The sequence below is a fragment of the Electrona antarctica genome, assembly GCF_951216825.1.
Source record: "Electrona antarctica genome assembly, chromosome: 20".
Lineage (NCBI taxonomy): Eukaryota > Metazoa > Chordata > Actinopteri > Myctophiformes > Myctophidae > Electrona > Electrona antarctica.
Genome location: NC_136801.1, coordinates 14,208,381 through 14,230,420, shown reverse-complemented (window position 1 = coordinate 14,230,420; position 22,040 = coordinate 14,208,381). Strand labels below are relative to the sequence as shown.

Below are 22,040 nucleotides of genomic sequence, written 5' to 3'. Positions count from 1 at the left end.
TTCAGTTAAGGCTGCTATTGCGACGCATTTACATTATAGATGTGACCTAGGATTTACTTCCATTTAGTTTGACTAAGCTGGTGTTTGCAACAATTAGAGTATTGCCTTAAAGGAGAATTCCATGCTAGGATGCTTTCTTACCTTATTTGTAGTTGTTACGTCCCCACCAAAGAGGTCCAGGTGTTTTTTTGTGCAAAAACTCCTTATTGGCTATTTCCCCTACCATAAGCCCTCAATGAATTGCATTGCATGGGAATTGAATGGAGCTATGGGGTGCTATGCTAATTCGCTTATTTCCATCGAAATAAGTAGTAAAGTGTGCCGCTTGGGATATTATTTACATTATGAAGAGGATAATTATATAAAAAAAAATAACAATTTTGAGCGATGGAAATAAGCGAATTAGCACAACACCCCATAGCCCTGCCCAATTCAATTAATTTAGGGCTTATGGTAGGGGAAATAGCCAATAAGGAGGTTTTGCACAAAATAACACCTGGACCCCTTTGGTGGGGACATAACTACAAATAAAGAAATAAAGAAAGCCTTCTAGCATGGAATTCTCCTTTAATGTGATCATTTCAATGGTGGAAAAAGTATTACATTTTTACTTTTAGTAAAAGTATCAATACTGCAATAAAAATACAAAAAGTAAAAGTCTGGAACAAATGTAAATTTGGTTAATGTATTTTTTGTAATAATTATCATAATCTACAAAGTAACTAGTAACATAGTAAGTACAATATTTGGATCAGATGTAGTGGAGTAGAAGTAAAAGTGTTGGAAATTGGAAATACTCAAGTGAAATAGAAATTCCTCAAAATTGTACTTACCTACAGTACTTAGGTAAATGTACTTACTTTCGACCACTGGATAATTTAATGTGTGCATGTGTGTACTGTACATGGTGCAGTATTTAATCTCCAGACAACTCAAAAGGCTTCATGAAAACTTTATTTGAGGCTTAGATTATCACTGACATGCGGAGTACGCCACGTTTCCACCCCCCAAAAAAGCCTTAGTCCATTTTAGTAGAAAGGTAAACTCTTAATTAAAACATGTTAATATATATGATATACATTGTATTCTCAACACAGGAGAAAGCAATTAAAATATTGCACTTTATTTATCTCAACTGTACAGCTATTGTATACAATACTTCTTATACTTGTTTACACTACAAGTATAAGATCTCACTGCCTTCTAAGTATATTAACACAACGTATAATGGTATAAGTCATACATTAGTTCATTGTTCATCCATCGCACAAAATCCATTTAAAAGTCTGCCATATACTTATGTCTTTATGTACAATTATGTAGCTACATTAAACATTTACATTTGATACATTAAACATTTACATTTGATAAAATACAACACAAATCTGAAATGCAGAGAAAAATGTGATGTAGAGTGATAGGTGTTATTGTTTAATTGGGCTGTAGAGTACAAGGCTACACTTGGTAAAAGAAAACTACTGTATACAGCCCGTTATTATGACTATGGAGTACAAGTTTCATCTCATGGCTCACTAGTTAGTATGATCTGTATTGTAATTTGGTCCGATATTGAACAGGTTATGTGTGGATGAGGTTAAAGCCTCACTATGTAACTGTTTTATGAATGCAATTATATTTTGTCCAATCTGTATGGTAGACTGTTATACAATATACAGTAACTCATACAATTGTCGCATTTTTGTCTCCCAGCTCTTCTATTGCAACATTTAGGTGTCAACGGTCATATGTCTCACCTAGACACAGGATCTGACACAAATCCCCTGAGCAAGCAGGCAGGGCTCTATTAGCTCAATGGTAAACATGTCAGCAGGGAACTGGGTTTAAATCCGGGGTAGAAGAGAAAAGTTACATAGTGCAGCTTTAAACTGCAGTGTGCATGAGCCTACAGTAATGACCCACATGACTGTACCTTATGATGACGAGGCACTTTTTTTAACAATAAAAATGATGACGTTGGGTTACCACTGATTCACAAAAACCTGAATAAAACCTAAATAAATTGATATGCAATATGGCAGTTACTGTATTAAACTACTAAACAAGGCCTTGTTCAATCTAAATCAAAACATTTAGCAGTAACTTCAATCCTGCTACATGTATCAACCTTTGTTCATACAGTTAAAACCTTACAAGCAGTATGTTTAATCTAAAGTTTCTAAAAACAAAACAATAAATAATAAATTAACTTAAAGGAATTTAAAGGATCAAACAATGCATTGTTACATTCATTCCACCTAAACTACAGTTATGACATTTTAGCAGCATTGCCTAAAAGCAACTAATGAAAGTGAAAGGTGGCAGAAAAATGTATAATAACCACATCAAGCAAATGTGTTTCAAATTAATAGATAATTAGCCCTGTTTTACAGTATTGTGCAGTAGAAATGACACCATTTGAAGCTTCAGTAAATCAATCTATGAGTATGTTTGCAATTTTCTAACTAGAACCTGCTAATACAGTAGAATAATAATGTTCAGAAGCCTGTATTAGTATAGGCTATAATGCAGTACATTCATATTTTGTCTTTGATTCCACAGCTAGTTCCACAGACTTGTTGTGAGCCATCTTCCATTAGTGCCATCTTTAATAGTGCAAAAAGCTAGTTATTGAGTTGTGGGGGATGAAAGCCTAATTTATACTTCTGTTTGCCGCACGTCATACAACCCTGTAGCTTGCCGAAAATGTGTCGTTTTTCAGTTGAAAATCTGCCACTTGCGGCTAGAAGTTGTATACATTAGGCTTAGGGTCGATTCTTACTCCACTTTTAAAGCCAAATTTAAATCGATTCGGCTCTATCCAGACCACAAAGTGACGTCATTTAGAGGTTCAGGAGGGTGGGTACCGTCCTAAATTTGGCGACTCGGTGCCACCGAAATTTGAAAGTTGTGACATCCCGAACTAATTCCGGCATTCCAGCGGCATTTCCTCATTCATTCAGCCCAGCTTCGAGTTAAATTTGTCGGCACAAACAGTTTCATGTAAAGGACTTCTGCTGCCTGTAGGACGCATCCGGCCAGCGAGGTCCAGTCAGACAAGTATCGAAGCTCATTTCCCAGCCCACGAACATATTCATGTCAAGGACCTCCAATATATTTACAAGTGACTTCGGCGCTAGCCGGGACTGTGAGCGAGTATGAATTGACTTTTATAGAGCTGAAATTAAGTTGGGTCGACTCAGGGACCCATCCCGAACGCACTTCATTCGGCTTTAACAGTGGAGTACGAATGGACCCTGGGACGAGGAGATTGGATAAGAAGGTAAAGCTGTTAGCTACCAGAAAAAAGACATTTCTTCTTTGAGGTGGTTCTATGCCATGGTGTTCAAGGAGCCATCTGTCCTTCAGTTGATTTGTCTAGAAAGAGGATGCAAGAACACATTTAATACAATGCTAAAAATGCGGTACCTCATGTATCGTTGCTGTCATAAATTTGTGCCCTATTTCATACTACGGTGTCACCCAAACGTAGCAAAAATTGCAGATCTACAAGCTCAAAATGCGATGCGTTTTGAGTTGTAGTTCAGCTTTGTTTTTATTTGAATCCTCAACAGTTTTAGACATAGGAGGTTTCCACCTGACAGGAAATTCATATCTTGTTAATTGTTATGCGTTTATTTAGAGTTGTAGTACAGCAATATGGCCTGATGGCTATGGTGAATTATGGAATCGTGAATATTTCCGAGACTTATTATTTGGATGTGTAATTAATTAATTATTACCTTTTCCTCCTCTGAAGCAACAGGCGGAGTAGCCATTGCACCACAAAGGGCCAAATGACAGCAAAGGCCACAGTGCTGGGAGAAACATCGAAAGGCCACCAGGCAGGTTTCTAAGTAACAGAATAAAGTTAAATGTAGCATTAGTATCATAGTGGGGGAAATTACAAGACAATGTATGCCTTAATCTACAAAACAATCTACAGTAGATGCATTAAGTCAAATTATTTAAATCACTGTGCAGTGCCTGCTCATGGTTGATTTAAAGCTGCACTATGTAACTTAATGGGCATGTATTTGAAATATATTAGTATTTTCTGTATTTTAAAATACAGAAAATACGTATTTTGATTGTATGTATTTAGAATACATGCCCATCTCTAACTTTACTGTTCTACCCCGGATTTGAACCCAGTTTCCTGCACAACCATTACCACTGAGCTAATAGAGCCTGCCTGCTTGCTCAAGGGATAAATTTAAACTGGACCTTCGGGTTAAAATTCATGTCAGATCCTGTATCTATGTGAGACATGACGTTTGACACAATCTAAATGTCTCAACAGAAGAGCAGGGAGACAAAATACAACCTTGCCAATTATAAACGTTATTATTAACATACTCTACCACACATATTGGACAAAATTACATTTTATTCATTAAAAGAAAGGTTATATAGCGCCGCTTTTATCACATCTGGGTTTGGTTTGGTTAAACACAAAGGGCAGTGTCAGTCCATGAAGCCGTAAACCTGCCCCAATAATAAATAATAAACCAGATGGTGTCATACATCTGCATACTGTACCTTACTGCTCTTATTTACTGGACGGGGAGAGTAGGTTGGAGATAGAGCCATTGATCTGGCCTAAAGAAAAGTATGAAATTAAATAAGATATAAGTCAAAACTGGTTGAATTCAACAATTAATTCAATAAGGCATGCTATTCAAAGTAATTCACTAAAGCAAAGACAAATAAACTCTTCCTGTACAATTATGATGGAAGACATGCAACTCAGATGCTATAATGCGACCTGGCACCCAGAGTTGCAATACCAACCCTCGACGGCCCATTCATCCAAACAGACAAAAAGCTTTCCGTACAGCTGCAATCTTGGCGAGTTTAACGTTGTTTAATACAAATCAGACTTTTCGGTTTCAATGAATGGGCTGTCAATGTCTTTACTGCAACTCTAGATGCCAGATAGCATTATAGCATCAGATCTGAGTTGCTTGTGTGTTGCTTGCTTGTGGAAAATAGCTGATCTACAAGCTCACAATGCGTCGCAATGTGACGCATCGTGAGCTTTTCTGCACAATGAGTACTTTCGCTACTTTAAGTACATTTTGATACCAATACTTTTGTACTTTTACTGAAATCTATTTTTAATACCGGACTTTTACATGTAACAGAGTAGTTCTAAAATTGCAGTACTGATACTTTTACTTAAGCAAAACAAGCAAGTACTTTTTCCACCACTGCTAGGTACCTAGGAAGGTACCACTGTCTGACCTGGCTTGCGGTGAGAGCCTCCAGCGTGTGCAGCCTCTCCAGGACACTCTGCATGTCCTCCTGCAGCCTGCCCAGTGCCACCACGATCTGCTCATTCAGATTCCCTCCTGGCACGCCCCCCGAACCTCCCCCGTGCTCACCGTCTCCGTCTCCGCTGCCTTGCACGTGGGCCCCCGGGGCTCCGGAACCGGGGCCCGAAGATCTGGAACCTTCACCACACCACAGACATTATGTTGTTCACTTTTATCCCATTTAGAACAGAGGCCGATTCTATAAACACCTTCTAAATCCTGACCAAAGTTTTCTGAAAAACTTGGGTTTATTAAAAAAATATATAAAAAAATTACAAAAACAATCATGTTGCTAACATGTCTGTTTGAACCGGTGGAAGAGCCTTGGCTCGAAATGTCGTCAATAAAGTATAACTTTATGATGCTACAGTAATTAACAACAGGTGGCCTGCCTCACCCCTTCCTCTCCTGACCAAGGAGCTGTCGGGAGCACTCTGCCTCTGGGAGATCAGCCCGCCGGCCCCTCCGTCCTCTCCTCCACACTGGATGCCCTCTGGGGGACTGGGGGAGTCCCCTTCGGGGACCCTGGGTGGTGCATGGGGCTCCTCCGTCACGTGGTTCTCCTCTTCATCCAGGTCATCATCAATGGACTGGTGATGATCTGAGCTCTGGGGAGGGAGGGCACACACAGGCTCATATCGTTGCTGTCAGGAGGAAACCTCATAACTCAATTTTTGAGGTTTTTGCTTTTTTTTTGGCATAAATCAGTGCTATTGAACACCCTTTACGTCTGTGTGTTGTTTCGAAAATATTGAACCAATGGAAGGTAGTAAAAAGTGCTTTGGACAAAACCTCTTAACTCCATCAGACCCTAAAAATGTCTGTTAAAGCTCCACCACCTCTCCCCCTCTCATGGAAGTAATTGACAATATATAAAGTTATAACACCAACTTTGATGAGGCTGTATTGCTTTGTTTTAAAAATATAAGGTTTTCCTTATTTCCTGAAAAATTTATATTTTTCATTTCCTGAAGAAAAAAAAAAACATTTTGAAGTTATGAGGTTTCCTCCCGACAGGGAGTCATTTTAACGATTACTCAAGGCTTTTATGAAACACGCCCCCTTCCTATACAAACCCATTGTAACTTGAACAAATGGAGAAAGGAAAAAAGAACGCCCCCTCGCATATTAGAAGGACAATATCAGTCACCACAACCAAGGACGGGTGTTTTGGAGTTTGAAGTTCTAATGGGTTTGTATGGGAAGGGGGCGTGTCTGATCAAATGTATGTCAAATATCTAAATACTGAATCAAGGAACATCCACAGCGTAGGACCTCCTCCAACCTAAAAGTTAGCTCACCTCTGATGAAAGTTAGGTGCCTTCGCATTAAACTATTGTGACACGGCATTCAATTAAAATCTGGGCATGCCCGTCATTTGGTGGTTATAAGTGGCTCAGTAGTTAATGCAGACACGTTGTTTTAAAATGTGTAGCACATTGAAATAGACCCTATGACACATCAGTAGCCCATTAGTATACATTTAAGTCTAGGGCAATGTGTTTTTGCTAAAAGTATTATGTTGCATGTCTGTGTCAAAGATTACATATTGATGAAAATGTCCATCACAAGCTGCCATGGTTAATGGTGCAGTGGATGATTTTCACAGTTCACGTACTCTTGCGACCCCAAGTGGCAGCTAGTGGAAACTGTTTGGAAAATCATGCCACATGGTACCAGAAGAGACAACTGAAGCTCATTGTGTTTATGCACTGCATTTCAATCCTATGGAGCAGCTCTTATGTGATTGAGATGAATGAAACCTTCGCATTGTATGCACACTGCAGCTTTATGTTGAGTGTTTTTGTACTCCCGACCTGAGACTCTATCTCATAACTGCACTACTCTTATGATTCGTGATATCCACGTGCATCACAAAATAATATCAAGAGCCGCGTTATGTGAGGAAGAAGGATGGCACTGGAGCAAACTCAGACAATTAAAGCCTATTTAATTACATCGTGAAGGCAAATAATGTGATGTCAATACATCTTCGTCAAGTCATGACCGGAACCAAATTAACCTTTATGGGTCCATTTGGTTCCATTCTTACACTCTCTAGCCCTTTTCCACTGGGGTTGAACTGGTTCAGGTCTTTTTTTCCCTGCCTAATATAGAGGTCATGCACGTGACATCATCATCATACCCGGAAGTTTTGCTGGAACACCTACTGAGTGGCAAAAAAAAAACGACTTTCTGGCCTTCACAGCCCAAACAGAAAAGTCCTCTGATTTGCATTAAACAACATTAAACTCACTTTGCCACTCGATTTGCCACTCACTTTATGCATGCGCATACCCTCTACTGAACGAGTTCAGAGAACTGATGAAGATGTATTGACACTGAAACATTGTCACGTTATTTGACACAGTTGCACAGTGCAATTAAAAGTTGCTCCAGTGCCTTCCTTCTTCTACAGCAGGGGTTCCCAAACTGTGGTGCGAGCACCCCTTGTGGTGCGCGGGCGCCTTCTAGGGGGTGTGCGACATGAAAAGGCTAATGGTGGTGCTATGGTTTTATTTTAAATATATTAAGATATTATGGCAAGTATATGCAGAATATAGCCTATGCTGCATATATATGCCATATGCAGGTTCATATATGTGCATATATGTGGATGTATAGGAAATTATGTCTCTATATAGCTTATGCCAGGAGGTAACAGGGGGTGCATGGCCAAAAAGGGTTGGGAACCGCTGTTCTACAGTATACCAGTCCCGCTCCTGAGATGCACCAGACCAGCCTGAATTTGGCTGGAGGCGCGGTGGAACCCTTTTGTTTGCGTGTCACTGTCATGTCAGTTAATGTTTGTGACTTGCCTCTTCCTGACCAAACTGATCCACGGAGTCACAGTACACCTCACTGTCCGAGTCACTGGTCACGTGCTGCGGTCCACATGCATCGCCATTAGAATCTATATGGTGGGAACATAGAAGAGCAACACCAGATTGACCCAATAAGACCTGAGGACGATTCTACAGATGCCTTGTAAATCAGTAGTTCTCAAACTTTTACGTGCCAAGGACCCCCAAAATGATATATATTTGACCCACCCCACACACACACACACACACACACACACACACACACACACACACACACACACACACACACACACACACACACACACACACACACACACACACACACACACACACACACACACACACACACACACACACACACACACACACACACACACACACACAATTCATTTTTGAGGGGCGCTAGCCCTTCCTATATACAGGTTTAATGTTTGGTTTTAGTTCAATGTTGGTTTTAAAAACGCCATTGACAATGAAGGGAAAGTTTACATCATGTTGTCTCTTTATTGTTAATGGCATTTAATGTTTGTGTTGGCACCGTTTGTTTTATATCACCATTACATCACCTAATCAACATGGGTTAGACTTTAATATATTAGCGCCCCTCACTTCACACGGGTGTGATTTTTGTATTACACCATTAATAACGCAACACTGGACCAGCTTAGTGTTGGTGAAAGCGGCGAGTTGCCTCAGCTCTGGGTGAATAAAGCTTAGCAGATTATCTGATCACATGTCCAGGGATATGTAGCCAGGGGCAGGCAGCCAGCGCAGGCCGAGTCCCCAGGGATATGTAGCCAGGGGCAGGCAGCCAGCGCAGGCCGAGTCCCCAGACCCCATGAACAAACTAAGTGTTGGATGGGACAACGGAAGGAAACTGAACATAAATGAGTTCAAGCCAGTGGTTCTCAAAGTGGGGCTCCAGAGGTAACCTGACTCCGCCAGATGGGGCAGCAGAGAGTACACTGGGTTCCCCCCTCCTGCTCCCATCTGTTACCTCTGGAGCCCCACTTTGAGAACCACTGGCTTGAACTCATTTATGTTCAGTTTCCTTCCGTTGTCCCATCCAACACTTAGTTTGTCAGCAGCAGCTAGAAGCTAGAAGCTGCTGCTAGAAGCTGCTGCTGATTGGCCAGGCCATTTTGTGGCCGGGCATCAAGTCTGCCTGAGAGTTCCCAGATGGGAGCAGGAGGGGGGAACCCAGTGTACTCTCTGCTGCCCCATCTGGCGGAGTCAGGTTACTCCAGAGGGTCCCCAGCCAAAATCATCAGCATCAGCAATCGCCCCAGCATCACAATCATTTTATCCATTTGTGGGAGCTGGGGTATGCTGTATGAATGTGTGCAAAACGCCATGTTAATTTGCGTATTCTTGACGTGTGCCGTTTACACATTACACATTAATTAAACTATGACAATTGAATTTATTTATGCAAACTGAGCCAGGGGTAGGGCTCGATAAGCATTATGCTTCTTTTCCCTGCCCCCTTTTTGGTATTTTTTTGTCCAAAAATGCTGAAAACTGAACTGAACCACATTATCCATTTATACATTGGCTATTCAAAAATAGCAGATCTACAAGTTGACATATTTGTACATCTGCGATTATTGAAAATATTGAGAAAGAACTCCCCACAAATCTTCTCTTCTGGAGGGTCCCCGTCACCCCACGGCCAAATATATATATCAATTTAGGGGTCCTTGGCACAAAATTGCTGTTTCTTTGTGTCAGCGTGCGACTTGCGTGCATCTATGAAGATCCCTTTATTGAGTAATACATGAGCACTACAGGATATGATGATGACAATGTAATAATTCAATGTCAAAGTCCCCACTTATAGAGTGTGGTTCTTAATCTTTATTGTCTCAGATCACCCCTGTAAATAATGTTTTCATTCACGGCACCCCTGAATTACATTGTTACTTTATAGAACCTTACATTTGTGTCATATTACGGTACGTAAAAATATGTAATTATTTCTCCCCTAAGATACATGTATGTGTCATGAGGAAAACTTGAAAGAATAGTAGTTTTCATCACGACCGATTGAAAATAACTCCATACTTGACATTTAACCACTTGAATCGCAGCATCCCTATTCGCCAAAAATAGCAGATCTACAATATCTGATCTTGTAGATCTGCAGATTTTGGCAAAGAGATTTGGTGAAGATGGAAAATGATTGCACCAAGTACAAAGCTACTCAGGTCAAGTATAGAGGGTCTAAGTGGGTTAAACTGTGATAAGTATTTGACGGCACGCACTTTGAGAAACCCTGGTCTAACCATAGACCGTACAAAAGGGTCTAACCTGTTACCTACCAATGTGGTGTCCGTTGAGTCGAGGCTCCGTGGAGTCGACGCTCCTCGCGTCCTCCTGGTAGTCATGGCCGTTCAGCGCCGCCTTGGAGTGCGTGCCGTTGGTCATGTGGGCCAACTGCCCGTTGGACAGGGGCACTTTGGATCTCGTGGATGAGCCCTTCTTCTTTGGCAACGGAGCCGACAATTTTTTTTCTGGAGTAAAAAAAAAAGGAAAATCCCTTTGTTCAGCCGCTGATATTTTATGACGTCTACCTACTTCACCTCCAGACTTGAATTCACTCATTATAAGACCTGAGGCCAGTTCTACAATTCCTTGGAAAGCTGTAGTTCTCACTTTTTTCTTCTTCTAAAATGTTCACAAATAGCATGAAATGACCCACTTTGGGCTTGTATATCTGCTACTTTTGAATAGCCAACGCAAAAATCTAAAATGACACGGATGCTTTCCCCAGTTTTAATGGGTTTAAATCATCTAAAAAAGAACACACTTTGCAAGGCTCAGAAAACGGCCATTTTGAGGCGATTAATATACACGTAGTGATCAAAAAGTCAGAGAGCAGTCAGAGCACTGACGCCAGAGAAGAGCTCTTCTCTATTTATTACTTGCGCAAGCAGAGCGCACAAGTAATAGTTTTCGTCCAGGTCGATGTTTGATGCGTATGCGCCGTGCCAGCGTATGACATAATGACTACTTGTGCCTGATATGGCAGTGGTGCCAGATTACATACATGTATACATAGGGGCATTACCTTTAATCCTCCCGACACTAAAACATATCGTCATTACGTCATCGAAAACCAATTACACCCTGGCATTGGGTCCTTTAATCCACATCTTTATTACGTCATCATTGAGAGCTAGTTATACCAGTTATACCCTGACGTCATATGCTGGCACGATACATACGCATCAAACGGGGCGCAAAGTAACCACGGTATACTGCTAATCAACTTACAAATACTATACATAGAGGAATTTCCTTTAATCTACCCGACACTGATCGACATTTAGGTCACCATCGAAAGCCGTCACTCATGCGTATGAGCTGCACCCCATTCGACTGGTATCATACCATTGAATGGAGCCAGTATGGCCGTTATCATACCATCTTATGGGCCCAGTATGGCCATACTGGCATACTCACTGTTTCAGTATGTCATTATCAGCGATTGTCATTATCACTGATGTCCTGGCGGAGGCGCGCCGTGTCTGGTGGCCTTGAGCTACGTGAGGCACCGCAGAGCAAGACGCTAGCCGAGCGAGTCGCCGTTTCGAGCGTTGCGAAGGCCACCAGACCCGACTCAGCGCCGTCCGAGTTACGTCCCGATAGGCAGAAAATAGTATATATTAGTAGCCCCTAGTTTCCATGCCCCGACAATAGTTGGAAATGACACGTCCACCAGGGGGAAACCTTGACCAGGCTATGGTGAGTATGCCAGTATGGCCATACTGGCCCCATAAGATGGTATGATAACGGGACATACTGGGCCCATAAGATGGTATGATAACGGTCGAATAGGCTGTGAGTAATGACTACTTGTGCTTGATATGGCAGTGGTGTCAGATTACATACATGTATACATAGGGGCATTACCTTTAATCCTCCCGACACTAAAACATATCGTCATTACGTCACCATCGAAAACCAATTACACCCTGGCATTGGGTCCTTTAATCCACATCTTTATTACGTCATCATTGAGAGCTAGTTATACCAGTTATACCCTGACGTCATATGCTGGCACGATACATACACATCAAACGGGGCGCAAAGTAACCACAGTATACCGCTAATCAACTTACAAATTACATATACATAGAGGCATTTCCTTTAATCCACCTGACACTGATCGACATACGTATACGTCACCATCGAAAGCCATCACTCATGCGTATGAGTAATGACTACTTGTGCTTGATATGGCAGTGGTGTCAGATTACATAAATGTATACATGGGGCATTACCTTTAATCCTCCCGACACTAAAACATATCGTCCTTACGTCACCATCGAAAACCAATTACACCCTGGCATTGGGTCCTTTAATCCACATCTTTATTACGTCATCATTGAGAGCTAGTTATACCAGTTATACCCTGACCTCATAGGCTGCTACGATACATACACATCAAACGGGGCATACGCAAAGTAACCACAGTATACCACTAATCAATTTACAAATTCATATACATAGAGGCATTTCCTTTAATCCACCAGGCACATACGTCACCATCGAAAGCCATCACTCATGCGTATGACGTAATGACTACTTGTGCTTGATATGGCAGTGGTGTCAGATTACATACATGTATACATAGGGGCATTACCTTTAGTCCTCCCGACACTAAAACATATCATCATTACGTCACCATCGAAAACCAAGTACACCCTGGCATTGGGTCCTTTAATCCAGATCTTTATTGTCATCATTGAGCGATAGTTATACCAGTTATACCCTGACGTCATATGCTACTACAATACATATGCATCAAACGGGGCATACGCAAAGTAACCACAGTATACCGCTAATCAATTTACAAATTACATATACATAGATGCATTTCCTTTAATCCACCCGACACTGATCGACATATACGTCACCAGTACTTGCACGCTCTGCTTGCGCACTAGGCGGCCATTTATGGCCTACTTGTGTGCAACAAGCAAGTAGGCACTCGCCAGAGTGCAGTTCTAGTTATTAAAGGACCAAGCAGTCCTGAAAGGACTTGGTCCTTTATTGGATTTGTAGTTGTTTTTCTTCCACCAAAAATAGCAGTTCTGGCTGAACCGTGCAGTCGGTTTTCGCGAAATTTGGAGATATGGTAGAGGGCCATGCCAAACGGTGAGGATGCGAAGCCCACAACCATTGGCCAAAGGGTGGCGCTATATTGAAAATGCAAACTTTGACCACGCATAGCTCATGAACCGTTTGACCGCCAGCAATGAAACCTCGACACACATATGCGTCTCCTCATGCCGAACAAGAACGGTGCTCTTACTTTTGACCTCCGACCTCTAGATCACCCGCCATTTTGAATTATATGAAAATCAATTAAAATACATCTCCTCCCAGGATCTTTGAACAAAATGCACGAAAGCATCTACACATGAACTTTGGACCTATACGGACATGGGAAAGTATAGTACGTTTTTTTAAGTGAAAGAATGAAGGTTTTATGGGCCAATGAAAATTGCCGTTTTGTGAAATTTTGTCTTTACTTTGTTCTGTTGTAGTGCCTGTGGCTTTGCTGACCTCTGTTGGTCTAAAGTGCCTCACCTGTCAATCACCTGAGAGTTCTGGCTGCCACACCCTGTGTCAGCTGTTCTTGATTAGTTGCATGCTATATAAGAGGACTTGTGGCCAGCAGCTCATTGTCTCCCAAACAGTTGTGTTCCCTTTTTGTTGCTGTTATTAGTTAAGTTTCAGATGGGCTGGTTGTAAGTATTCTTGTCCATCAGTCCCTGTTTTGCAATGCAGGATTTTAAATAAATGTGTAATATGTGTAATACCCTTCACCCACAAATGTGGTAATCTGGTTCTCCAAATTGGAGAAAGAGACTGCTTTCCCTGAACTGAATAGGAACTGAACTGGGACTTTTCAAGTCAACAACTTAAAGTGGGCCCCATTTGTTTGTTTTTAATGAATGTTCAAAGCTGTTTATTTTCTCTGAAGTTTAATAATATTTTTTTAGTTAACCTTTAATCCCCGTTTCAGACTAATTTCATTGGTTTTCACTCATTGAGCTCCTCATCCGAATCTGGTATATTGTCTGGTTTATACGCAGTCAATTCATAAATCTTTATACCCACCTTATCATTAGTTATCCTTGCGCAACTTGCAAAACTTGCAAAAACACTGAATGATTTTGCTTGTTAGCTCGGTAGGTAGAGCTCTTGCCTTTGCAACACAAGGTCATGGGTTCAAATCTGGGCACCGCCAACTCTGTGTATGAGTCTTCAAGAACCCGTACCTGCCCCCCACTATAAAAACCCGACCCCGTCACAATTCCATGGTCTTTTTCTCAAGTTTAGTCTTCCATGTTTCTTGTGCATATTATTCTTATTGCCTTCCTGCTTGGTCCTGCCTTATCACTGCTTGCAGCGATTTGTTTCTAATTATTATTATTATATTAATACTATACCTTTTTTGACCTCTTTTATCACTACTTCCTCTTCATCTTCCTCGTCATCCTCATCATCATCTTCCTCATCTTCCTCCTCCTCCTCCTCCTCCTCCTCTTCCTCCTCCTCGTCATCGTCGCTGCCGTCCAGCAGTGGTTGGAGCGTGCTGGGCCTGGTCTTCAGGGTTCCGTTCATCTCCATGGTTCTGATGATGCTCTTTGCCATGCTCTTTGTAGCCATTCCCGTCATCATCGTATCGATCCCTGAACAACAGAACAGGACTTGTTGCGACTTGCAAGAAGATGACCAACTATTCAAGAAACTATACATCCTCATGAAAATGACATTGTAAAATAATGTTTATATATATATATATATATATATATATATATATTCTATTCTATGATAATCATAATTCATAATTATGATGATCATAAATCTCTGATTAAACTCAGGTTAACGGATACAGTACTGATAGAGCAGACTGCACATGATGACATGATTATATGGGCACATGTGCTAATAATAACGACTCAGTTAGGCAAGCTGGCATCACATTCTAACTCCCTTTTCTGTGAAATTTCTTAACCTCAGACTTCCCAGTAACTGCACACAAGTGCACAAACGTTTAGTGCACTGTTCCGTGGAAGAAGATACAAAATCTTAACTTTGCTACAGTACTAAATGCATGGTCAGGGACCACATGCAATACCTTCATGGACCACCTGTTGAAAACCCCTGATTTAAACAGTTTCACACATAATAGAGGGTATGCGCGTGACATCATCATCAAACCAGGAAGTTATGCAGGAATGCCTACTGAGTGGCTAAAAACTACTTTCTGGACATGACAGCCCAGTCATCCAAACAGAGAAGTCTTCTCTAATTGCATTAAACAACATTAAACAATGTTAAGCTCACTTTGCCTGTCACTTTGCCACTCTATGTCCCATTCACTTTATGCATGCGCATACCCTCTATTAAACGCAGGAGAACCAGACAATATTCCACCACCTCTACATTATGATTAATCTAGTTGAATCTAGTTACTAAACAGCAGTTTGCTGCAACACTATACAAAAGTATACACTAAACTACCACACCAGACAAAAGTATACTAATTGTACTACAGCACCAAACAAATAGAGTTTTACACATTATAGGTACTTGCCTTCAATTTGCCTAGCAAACTGTGTCAAACGGGCTGAGCATATAGGGCAGTTAAAAAGAAAACGGTTAGATTTGACATTTCAAAACACAATGCGCACATTTTGCATTAGATATAACTTTATGTGTAATGTAATTATACCTGCACTCAGGTCTGATATCTGAGTGATCTTTTTTTTCTCGTCGACGAGCTCGTAAAACGGGCCGAGTATCCTCAGGAGTCCCTCCACCTCCTCCGTGATAGGCATGCCCTCCAGGATCTACATACCCAACATATAGTAGCACAGAGAGGATCAATCACATTTGTGGGTCGCGGACACATTTGTTAACCTGACTCTGCCAGATTGCGTCAATATTGAGTTCACAAGTTCCCTCCTCCTGCCTGCATCTGGGCTCTCTCAAGCAGAAACGATGAACCCGGAAGCAGCGGGACAGATATCTCCATAATAATTTCGAGTTGTAGTCTTGTTAGGTTGTGTTTACATTGCGCTGTGGCACAGCTTCAATATGTCAAAGTCTCGCGTTGATCCCGCCACTAGCGGCCGCATATCGCTCCGGACAGAATTGGTCCGGAGTACATCGTCTCTGCCCGAGAGTTCCCAGGCTCTCCCTAATGGCAGAATGCAAATGTTGTCCAGCAGGGGGAGTGGTTCCACCAGGCTACACATTTGTATGGGTCACAAGTAAATATGTATCCCTTTATTTATGTTTTGCTTCCTATACATTTTCAAATAATTTTCTAAACATTCTCAAAGAAATTCCAAGAATTGGAAAAAAAAAAAAAAAAAAAAAAAAAAGGTATAAAATAGTGAAAATAGCCGATCTACAAGCTCCTAGCATGTCACATTGCGACATGTTAGGGGCTTGTAGATCTGTTATTTTCACTAGTTTGGGTCCTGGGGAGACATCAAAGTTCTTTTTGTTGAGCTGAAAAGAGCACTTTGAGAGCAGCCAACAATTGGTTGGCTGCAATTCGAAACTAGCCCCAGTACAAAGTCAAAGGCGAGGGCAAGTTCTACGGCCCTGGCTAAGGTGGAGTCTGAAGAGGTAAACAACATGATGAATTGTGTAGGGCAGTGGTTCTCAAACTTACAATAAGGTCCCTGACCAATTTGAGGGTCAGGGCCCCCCCAATATTGACCTCCAAATTGTTACACATTAGTCCATGTATCCCTGTTTGGAAAGATATGCCAGGGGTCCCGGACGTAAGAGAAGATTGTTATTGCATGGCTCTATAGCCCTGATTCATAACCTTCTTTATTTCAAAGACCACTCTGAGTGTACAAATATTCCATTCGTACACACTCTGGCCCCTTTCCACCAAGGTTGAACCAGTTCGGTTATTTTTTTCCCGCCTAATATTGAGCCAGTTCAGTGTTTCCACTGAAAATGAATTGGTTCAGAAGTTCAGAACCCTAAAAGTTGGTTCGGAACTGAAACAAAAAGATGGCCGCCGTTTCTGTGGAATTACCATGGTTCCAAGAATATAGAATGGAACCAGTTCTAGAACCAAAGTTATTTTGGTGGAAAAGAGGCCTGAGAGTTGCAGACCCATAAAAAGTCCATTTGGTTCCCATCATTTGGCTGGAGGCCCCTGTGGAACCCCAGTCCCGGGACCTCACTTTGAGAACCACTGGTGTAGGATGTTACTAATGAGGTAAACTAGTGACTGGCAAAGATTACCTACCAGCTTCATTTCATCTACATAGGCCACCATTGCTTCTTCCTTTGGCATCTCTCCAAGAGAATTCCAAGCATCCCTGCACAGAGATTGAATGCATGATAACAAAGTCAAAACTGGTTTGAACAACAATGCTGTGGCAGTTTAACTGAACTTAAAACAAGTTTGTCAAAAGGCCACTTATTTCCTAAATATTCTAGAAATACAAGAAAAAGCACACCCGTGTGAACTGAGTGGTGTAAGGTCTTATATAGCCTGATCAGCTGTGGTCTGACGTAATGTCTGACGTAATGAAATCACACCCGGGTGAACTGGGTGACCGTAGCAACTAGCAACCATGCTCATTTTGCATGCACAGACAGACAGACACGTAAACTAACAAAGCCAGTCGTAGGAGTGGTTTACACCACTCAAAAAGCACCCAGTCAAGTGGGTAATAGGTGACATTCCTTGTCAATATCTCAGCCATGTGAAGTCCAGAGAACACTTATCATAACTTGAGGATTTAAAATGGCAAATCCAGATGTCATGTATTGGTTAGTCAGGTCACATGACCACTGACCAGGTACAAGGGTGATCAGATTGTATAGGTATAGGCCAAGAAAAAAAAAGAATACATGCCATCTTCCCGTAGCTGCATGAAGTAGGACGTGACCAAAAACAGGTCGGTGTCTATTATTTCCAATGGAAGAATGACAGTGAACACAGCTTCTGAAGCATTCTTTAGCCCCATGATCACTGAACTTCCCAAGATTTTCATGCTAAAATGGCTTTTCTTCAGAGAGACACATCAGGAGAACATCAACTTTATTGTCAACCTTTCCCTGTCCCAGACTCCCAGCAACACACTCTCACAGGCATCAGTAAACATAGGACTTTCGCAACATTTGCCGTCAGACAGACCATTTGTAGGATTTGTGTACCATTTTGCCTCTAGTGACTCGAACTGGGATGGCCTTAAATCAACCCTCTTTGGTAGGGACACATTGGGGGTAAGATTTTGTTATCAGTGCTGCTGTGCTGCTGGACATTAAGTGCTGCATCACACTGGGCCCCAAACTTGCAGGGGCCGGGGAACTAAGCGGCAGGGCAAAACTGAGAGAAGACTATATAGTATTGTCGAAAGAAAGACTAAACAAACAAAATATTGAAACAATGTCTGCTGACAAACCGGTAAGGCGGTGAAACACGTCAGAATCAGAGACGAAATGTTTTTATAATCGTCATGGGGGCCCGAATGGCCGCACCCCCAGACCCTCCCACCTGGTGCGGTAAAAACGGGACGAACCGAGGCGAATATATGTATATATATATATATATATATTCAGGTCCAATTCCTCATGGGGGCCGAGATCCCTGGTCCAATGGCCCCCCGGCCCCCACAGACTCTACGTCACTGGTTTTTAGTTTAGTTTAGTTTATTTAGGATCCCCATTAGCTGTTGCACCTGGCAACAGCTATTCTTCCTGGGGTCCTCACAGAATAATATACATACAAAAAAAACATTACAACATTACAGATATCACAAAAGAAAAGAAAGAAAACAAAAAAACAAATACATTAAAGCATAACTACGGTTAGTGCATTCACTCTAGATTACATGAACTGGTATATTGACATAAACAGAATTACAATTTCGCCATATATATAAGAAAATCCTTCAGTCTTTTCTTAAAGTGCCTTTACCCTTAATTTCTGTGATGCATACTGGTAGAGAGTTCCTAGAAAGTCATTGCCCCATGACTGTATTCTTCATTGCATCAGTTCTTGGCTTAGGCACTGTGAATCGACCCATTGCAACATGTCTGGTATTATGTCTGTGTCTATCACTGGTATAATGAATATTTTTATATAAGCATTTTGGTTTTTTATTTGAACAAATGTTCCTAAAAAATCCAGCCAGACTAGCAGCTAATCTCTGCTCCACCAACAGCCATGACAGAATCAGAATCAATGGTCAGAATCACCCGCCTCTGGTGAAGCAAGTTGACATGAGGACAACAATGATAGACTTGTCAATCGGTTAGTATTCTTACCATTTAGCTTTGCCCACAGCGTCCCAGAACCCAGGCCGTGGTATATTACACGGACCTAATGTGGCTTGCTTGTAGTAGCTGTAGAATTTGAGCATCATGTCATTGGAAGGTTGAAAAGAACCTGTAGGGGAGAAGGTTAAATGGCAAACAAGACCATTTTATTATTTTTTGCATCATGCATTTCTTTAATTAGAAATTACTGTCATTGGCCTTTCAGTTGCCATTAGCAGTGAAGTATAGGAGTTGTAAATTGTAGTATTGTGAACAGGTTATTATATATTCCTTAATTCTCATCATATTAACTGCAACCCAACAGCTATACTGCTTGTGCGGTATGTGGGTTAAGCCTTAATCACACAAGCTGCTCAGCTTTCCCCTTGTTTCCCACAAGCTGTTTTTGACTGATTGATTGAATACTTAATTAACAGTTTGCAAAAAAAGTACAGAGGTACAGTTATACAATAATGCTAGTTTCCATTATGGTCCAATGAGTTAAATAAGGTGGTGTGAGGCTATAGCTATACAACCCTTAACCCACCTCCATAAACCAAGCCTCATTGTCCACTACAGTTCATTGACTGGTGGAAGCTGGATTAATGGCTGCAGACAACTCACCGTCTGGGGGTAAACTTTTGATGACTTTGACAGCCGCTTCAAACCTCTGCTGTGTCAAACGGTTCTCACCATCCTCCATGCTGACGACCTCCATTATGCCACAGGCCAGAATATTAATTTAGAGGGCCGTGGACGTTGACCTGTGGATTAAATACAATATTACAATGAGCCTAAAGTAAAACGCTAAACCGACATGGGTGGGCTGCATGTAATACAAACAATGACATAGTGCATGCTTGTCAACATCAGTAAATAAGGGGAAATGTGATGTTATAAGGTTATTGTATTACACGTTATAATAAATGCTATGACGTTGTGTTTTGTTTGTTATGTTTTCACCCTATGAGGAAATCACCACTTGAGGATCGGTTAACAACACTAGTCTAGTGTGCGACACAGATCACTCAATAATTAATGTTTGATCATGAATACGAAGCTAGCCGTGTGCTATATCTCCGTGCTAAAAATCAATACATTGAAAATACGCAGACTCACCATGGATCGGCTGGGCCGGTGGGCCTATCTGATCTGATCAGAAAGAGAAGAGTCCTCTGTTTTGCTCTCGGACGGACGCCATGAACAGCACAATATAATGACAAACAGTACGTCTGTAGGCTACGGCTGGGGGAATTGTAGTTTTATAATCTGTGTGACCCACACTGGGCCTACAAGGTCCACAATGCACCACCACCTGGAAGTGGAAGTAATGGTGCTCTGTGGGAAATGTAGTCCCTGTGACATTTTCGTAACTTGGAGAAATGTAGGCCTACTATTAGTCTGGCAGCCAACAGGCTTCTTTTGTCTAAAGTGGGACATTTGGAATATAGTTTTTTTATTGGCCTAAAATATTGTCTATAGTCTACATACATTCATGAATCCACTTACCGGCTGTCAGTATATGTGACCCAGAGCCATCTAATAGAAGAGTTGTGATGTTGAGGGGGCGGAAACCGAGCGCTCGAGCGCTGTACATGCAGCCTGAACTGAGACGAGCTATTTTAAGCATGTGTGCAACATGACAACTGTTTTAAAGTATTGTAACAACTAAAGTCTCTTTAATGTTTATGTTGTACACTTGTACTATTACTACAAAACAATCTAAAATCTAAAATTAAGATCATTAAAGCTGGGCTGTTGCCTGAGTCCAATGCATTTCTGCCTACTTCCGGTCCAGGACTTGGTTGTCCCCATTCTCAATAGAAGTCTATCTAGGAAAGCCGCCATATTGGACTGGCCCCATGAAGTGAACGCAGTTTGCGTAACTCTGTGTATATTTAAGGCTCTGATGTGACCATACCATTAACAACCAAGGTAAAATGTTCACTCCTTGGGCTATATATGGCCATAGACACTTGCACACAAAAATATGCTGACCTCATCACATTTGTGACATTTTTTGGGCCCGATCCCGGCGAGCCACTCTGCGTCCGAAACGGTTGAGAAATGACAGAGTTACCATGTGGGGGTCCCTCTACTGTACCCTCTACTGTACTGTACTGTCACTGTACTACTGACCCACAGGAACGCACCCAGGGTGCCGGCCCGATTCCGGCGAGCCACCCCGCGTCCGAAGCGGTTGAGAAATGACAGAGTTACCGCATGGGGGTCCCTCTACTGTACCCTCCACTGTACTGTACTGGCACACCCGAAATCACCATATATACAGTTAATATGTGCGTGTGTGTTTGTGTGTGTGTTAGGTTGCGCACAGGTGGTGAAAAACAACCGTGCTGTTTTCGTGCTCAGACGCACCCACCCAGCCAGCCAGCCAGCCAGCCAGCCACCCACACACAGAGCTATCAAAACAATTGCTTTTGATAGCACATCAGTAAGCTGGATGCAATCCTTCCTGGAGGGGAGAGAACAGATGGTGGAGGTGAACGGAACACTGCCCCCCCTCCCAGGGAGCTGTGGTGTTCCACAAGGAAGCATACTAGGGACTTTACTGTTCCTAATA

The 22,040-nt window shown here is 41.8% G+C and overlaps 1 protein-coding gene across 3 annotated transcripts; it reads right to left on the bottom strand.

Annotated features, from left to right (window-relative positions):
- Positions 1 to 936: 936 nt before the first annotated feature.
- acbd5a (acyl-CoA binding domain containing 5a) lies at positions 937 to 20,737 on the bottom strand. Of its 3 annotated transcripts, none has more exons than XM_079489066.1 (14): positions 20,579 to 20,737; positions 20,084 to 20,223; positions 19,469 to 19,589; positions 17,439 to 17,511; positions 15,894 to 16,011; positions 15,756 to 15,788; positions 14,605 to 14,847; positions 10,462 to 10,653; positions 8,135 to 8,229; positions 5,713 to 5,923; positions 5,245 to 5,453; positions 4,540 to 4,599; positions 3,741 to 3,850; positions 937 to 3,375 (listed from the first exon to the last, which is right to left on the bottom strand). In XM_079489066.1, exons 2-14 carry the CDS (start codon positions 20,175 to 20,177, stop codon positions 3,363 to 3,365), a joined length of 1,572 nt encoding a protein of 523 aa, XP_079345192.1. In that variant the 5' UTR covers positions 20,178 to 20,223; positions 20,579 to 20,737; the 3' UTR covers positions 937 to 3,362. The 3 variants fall into 3 exon arrangements, with proteins under 3 accessions (XP_079345192.1, XP_079345193.1, XP_079345194.1); XM_079489067.1 differs by having other exon boundaries at positions 10,462 to 10,650; XM_079489068.1 differs by lacking the exon at positions 15,756 to 15,788.
- Positions 20,738 to 22,040: the final 1,303 nt, after the last annotated feature.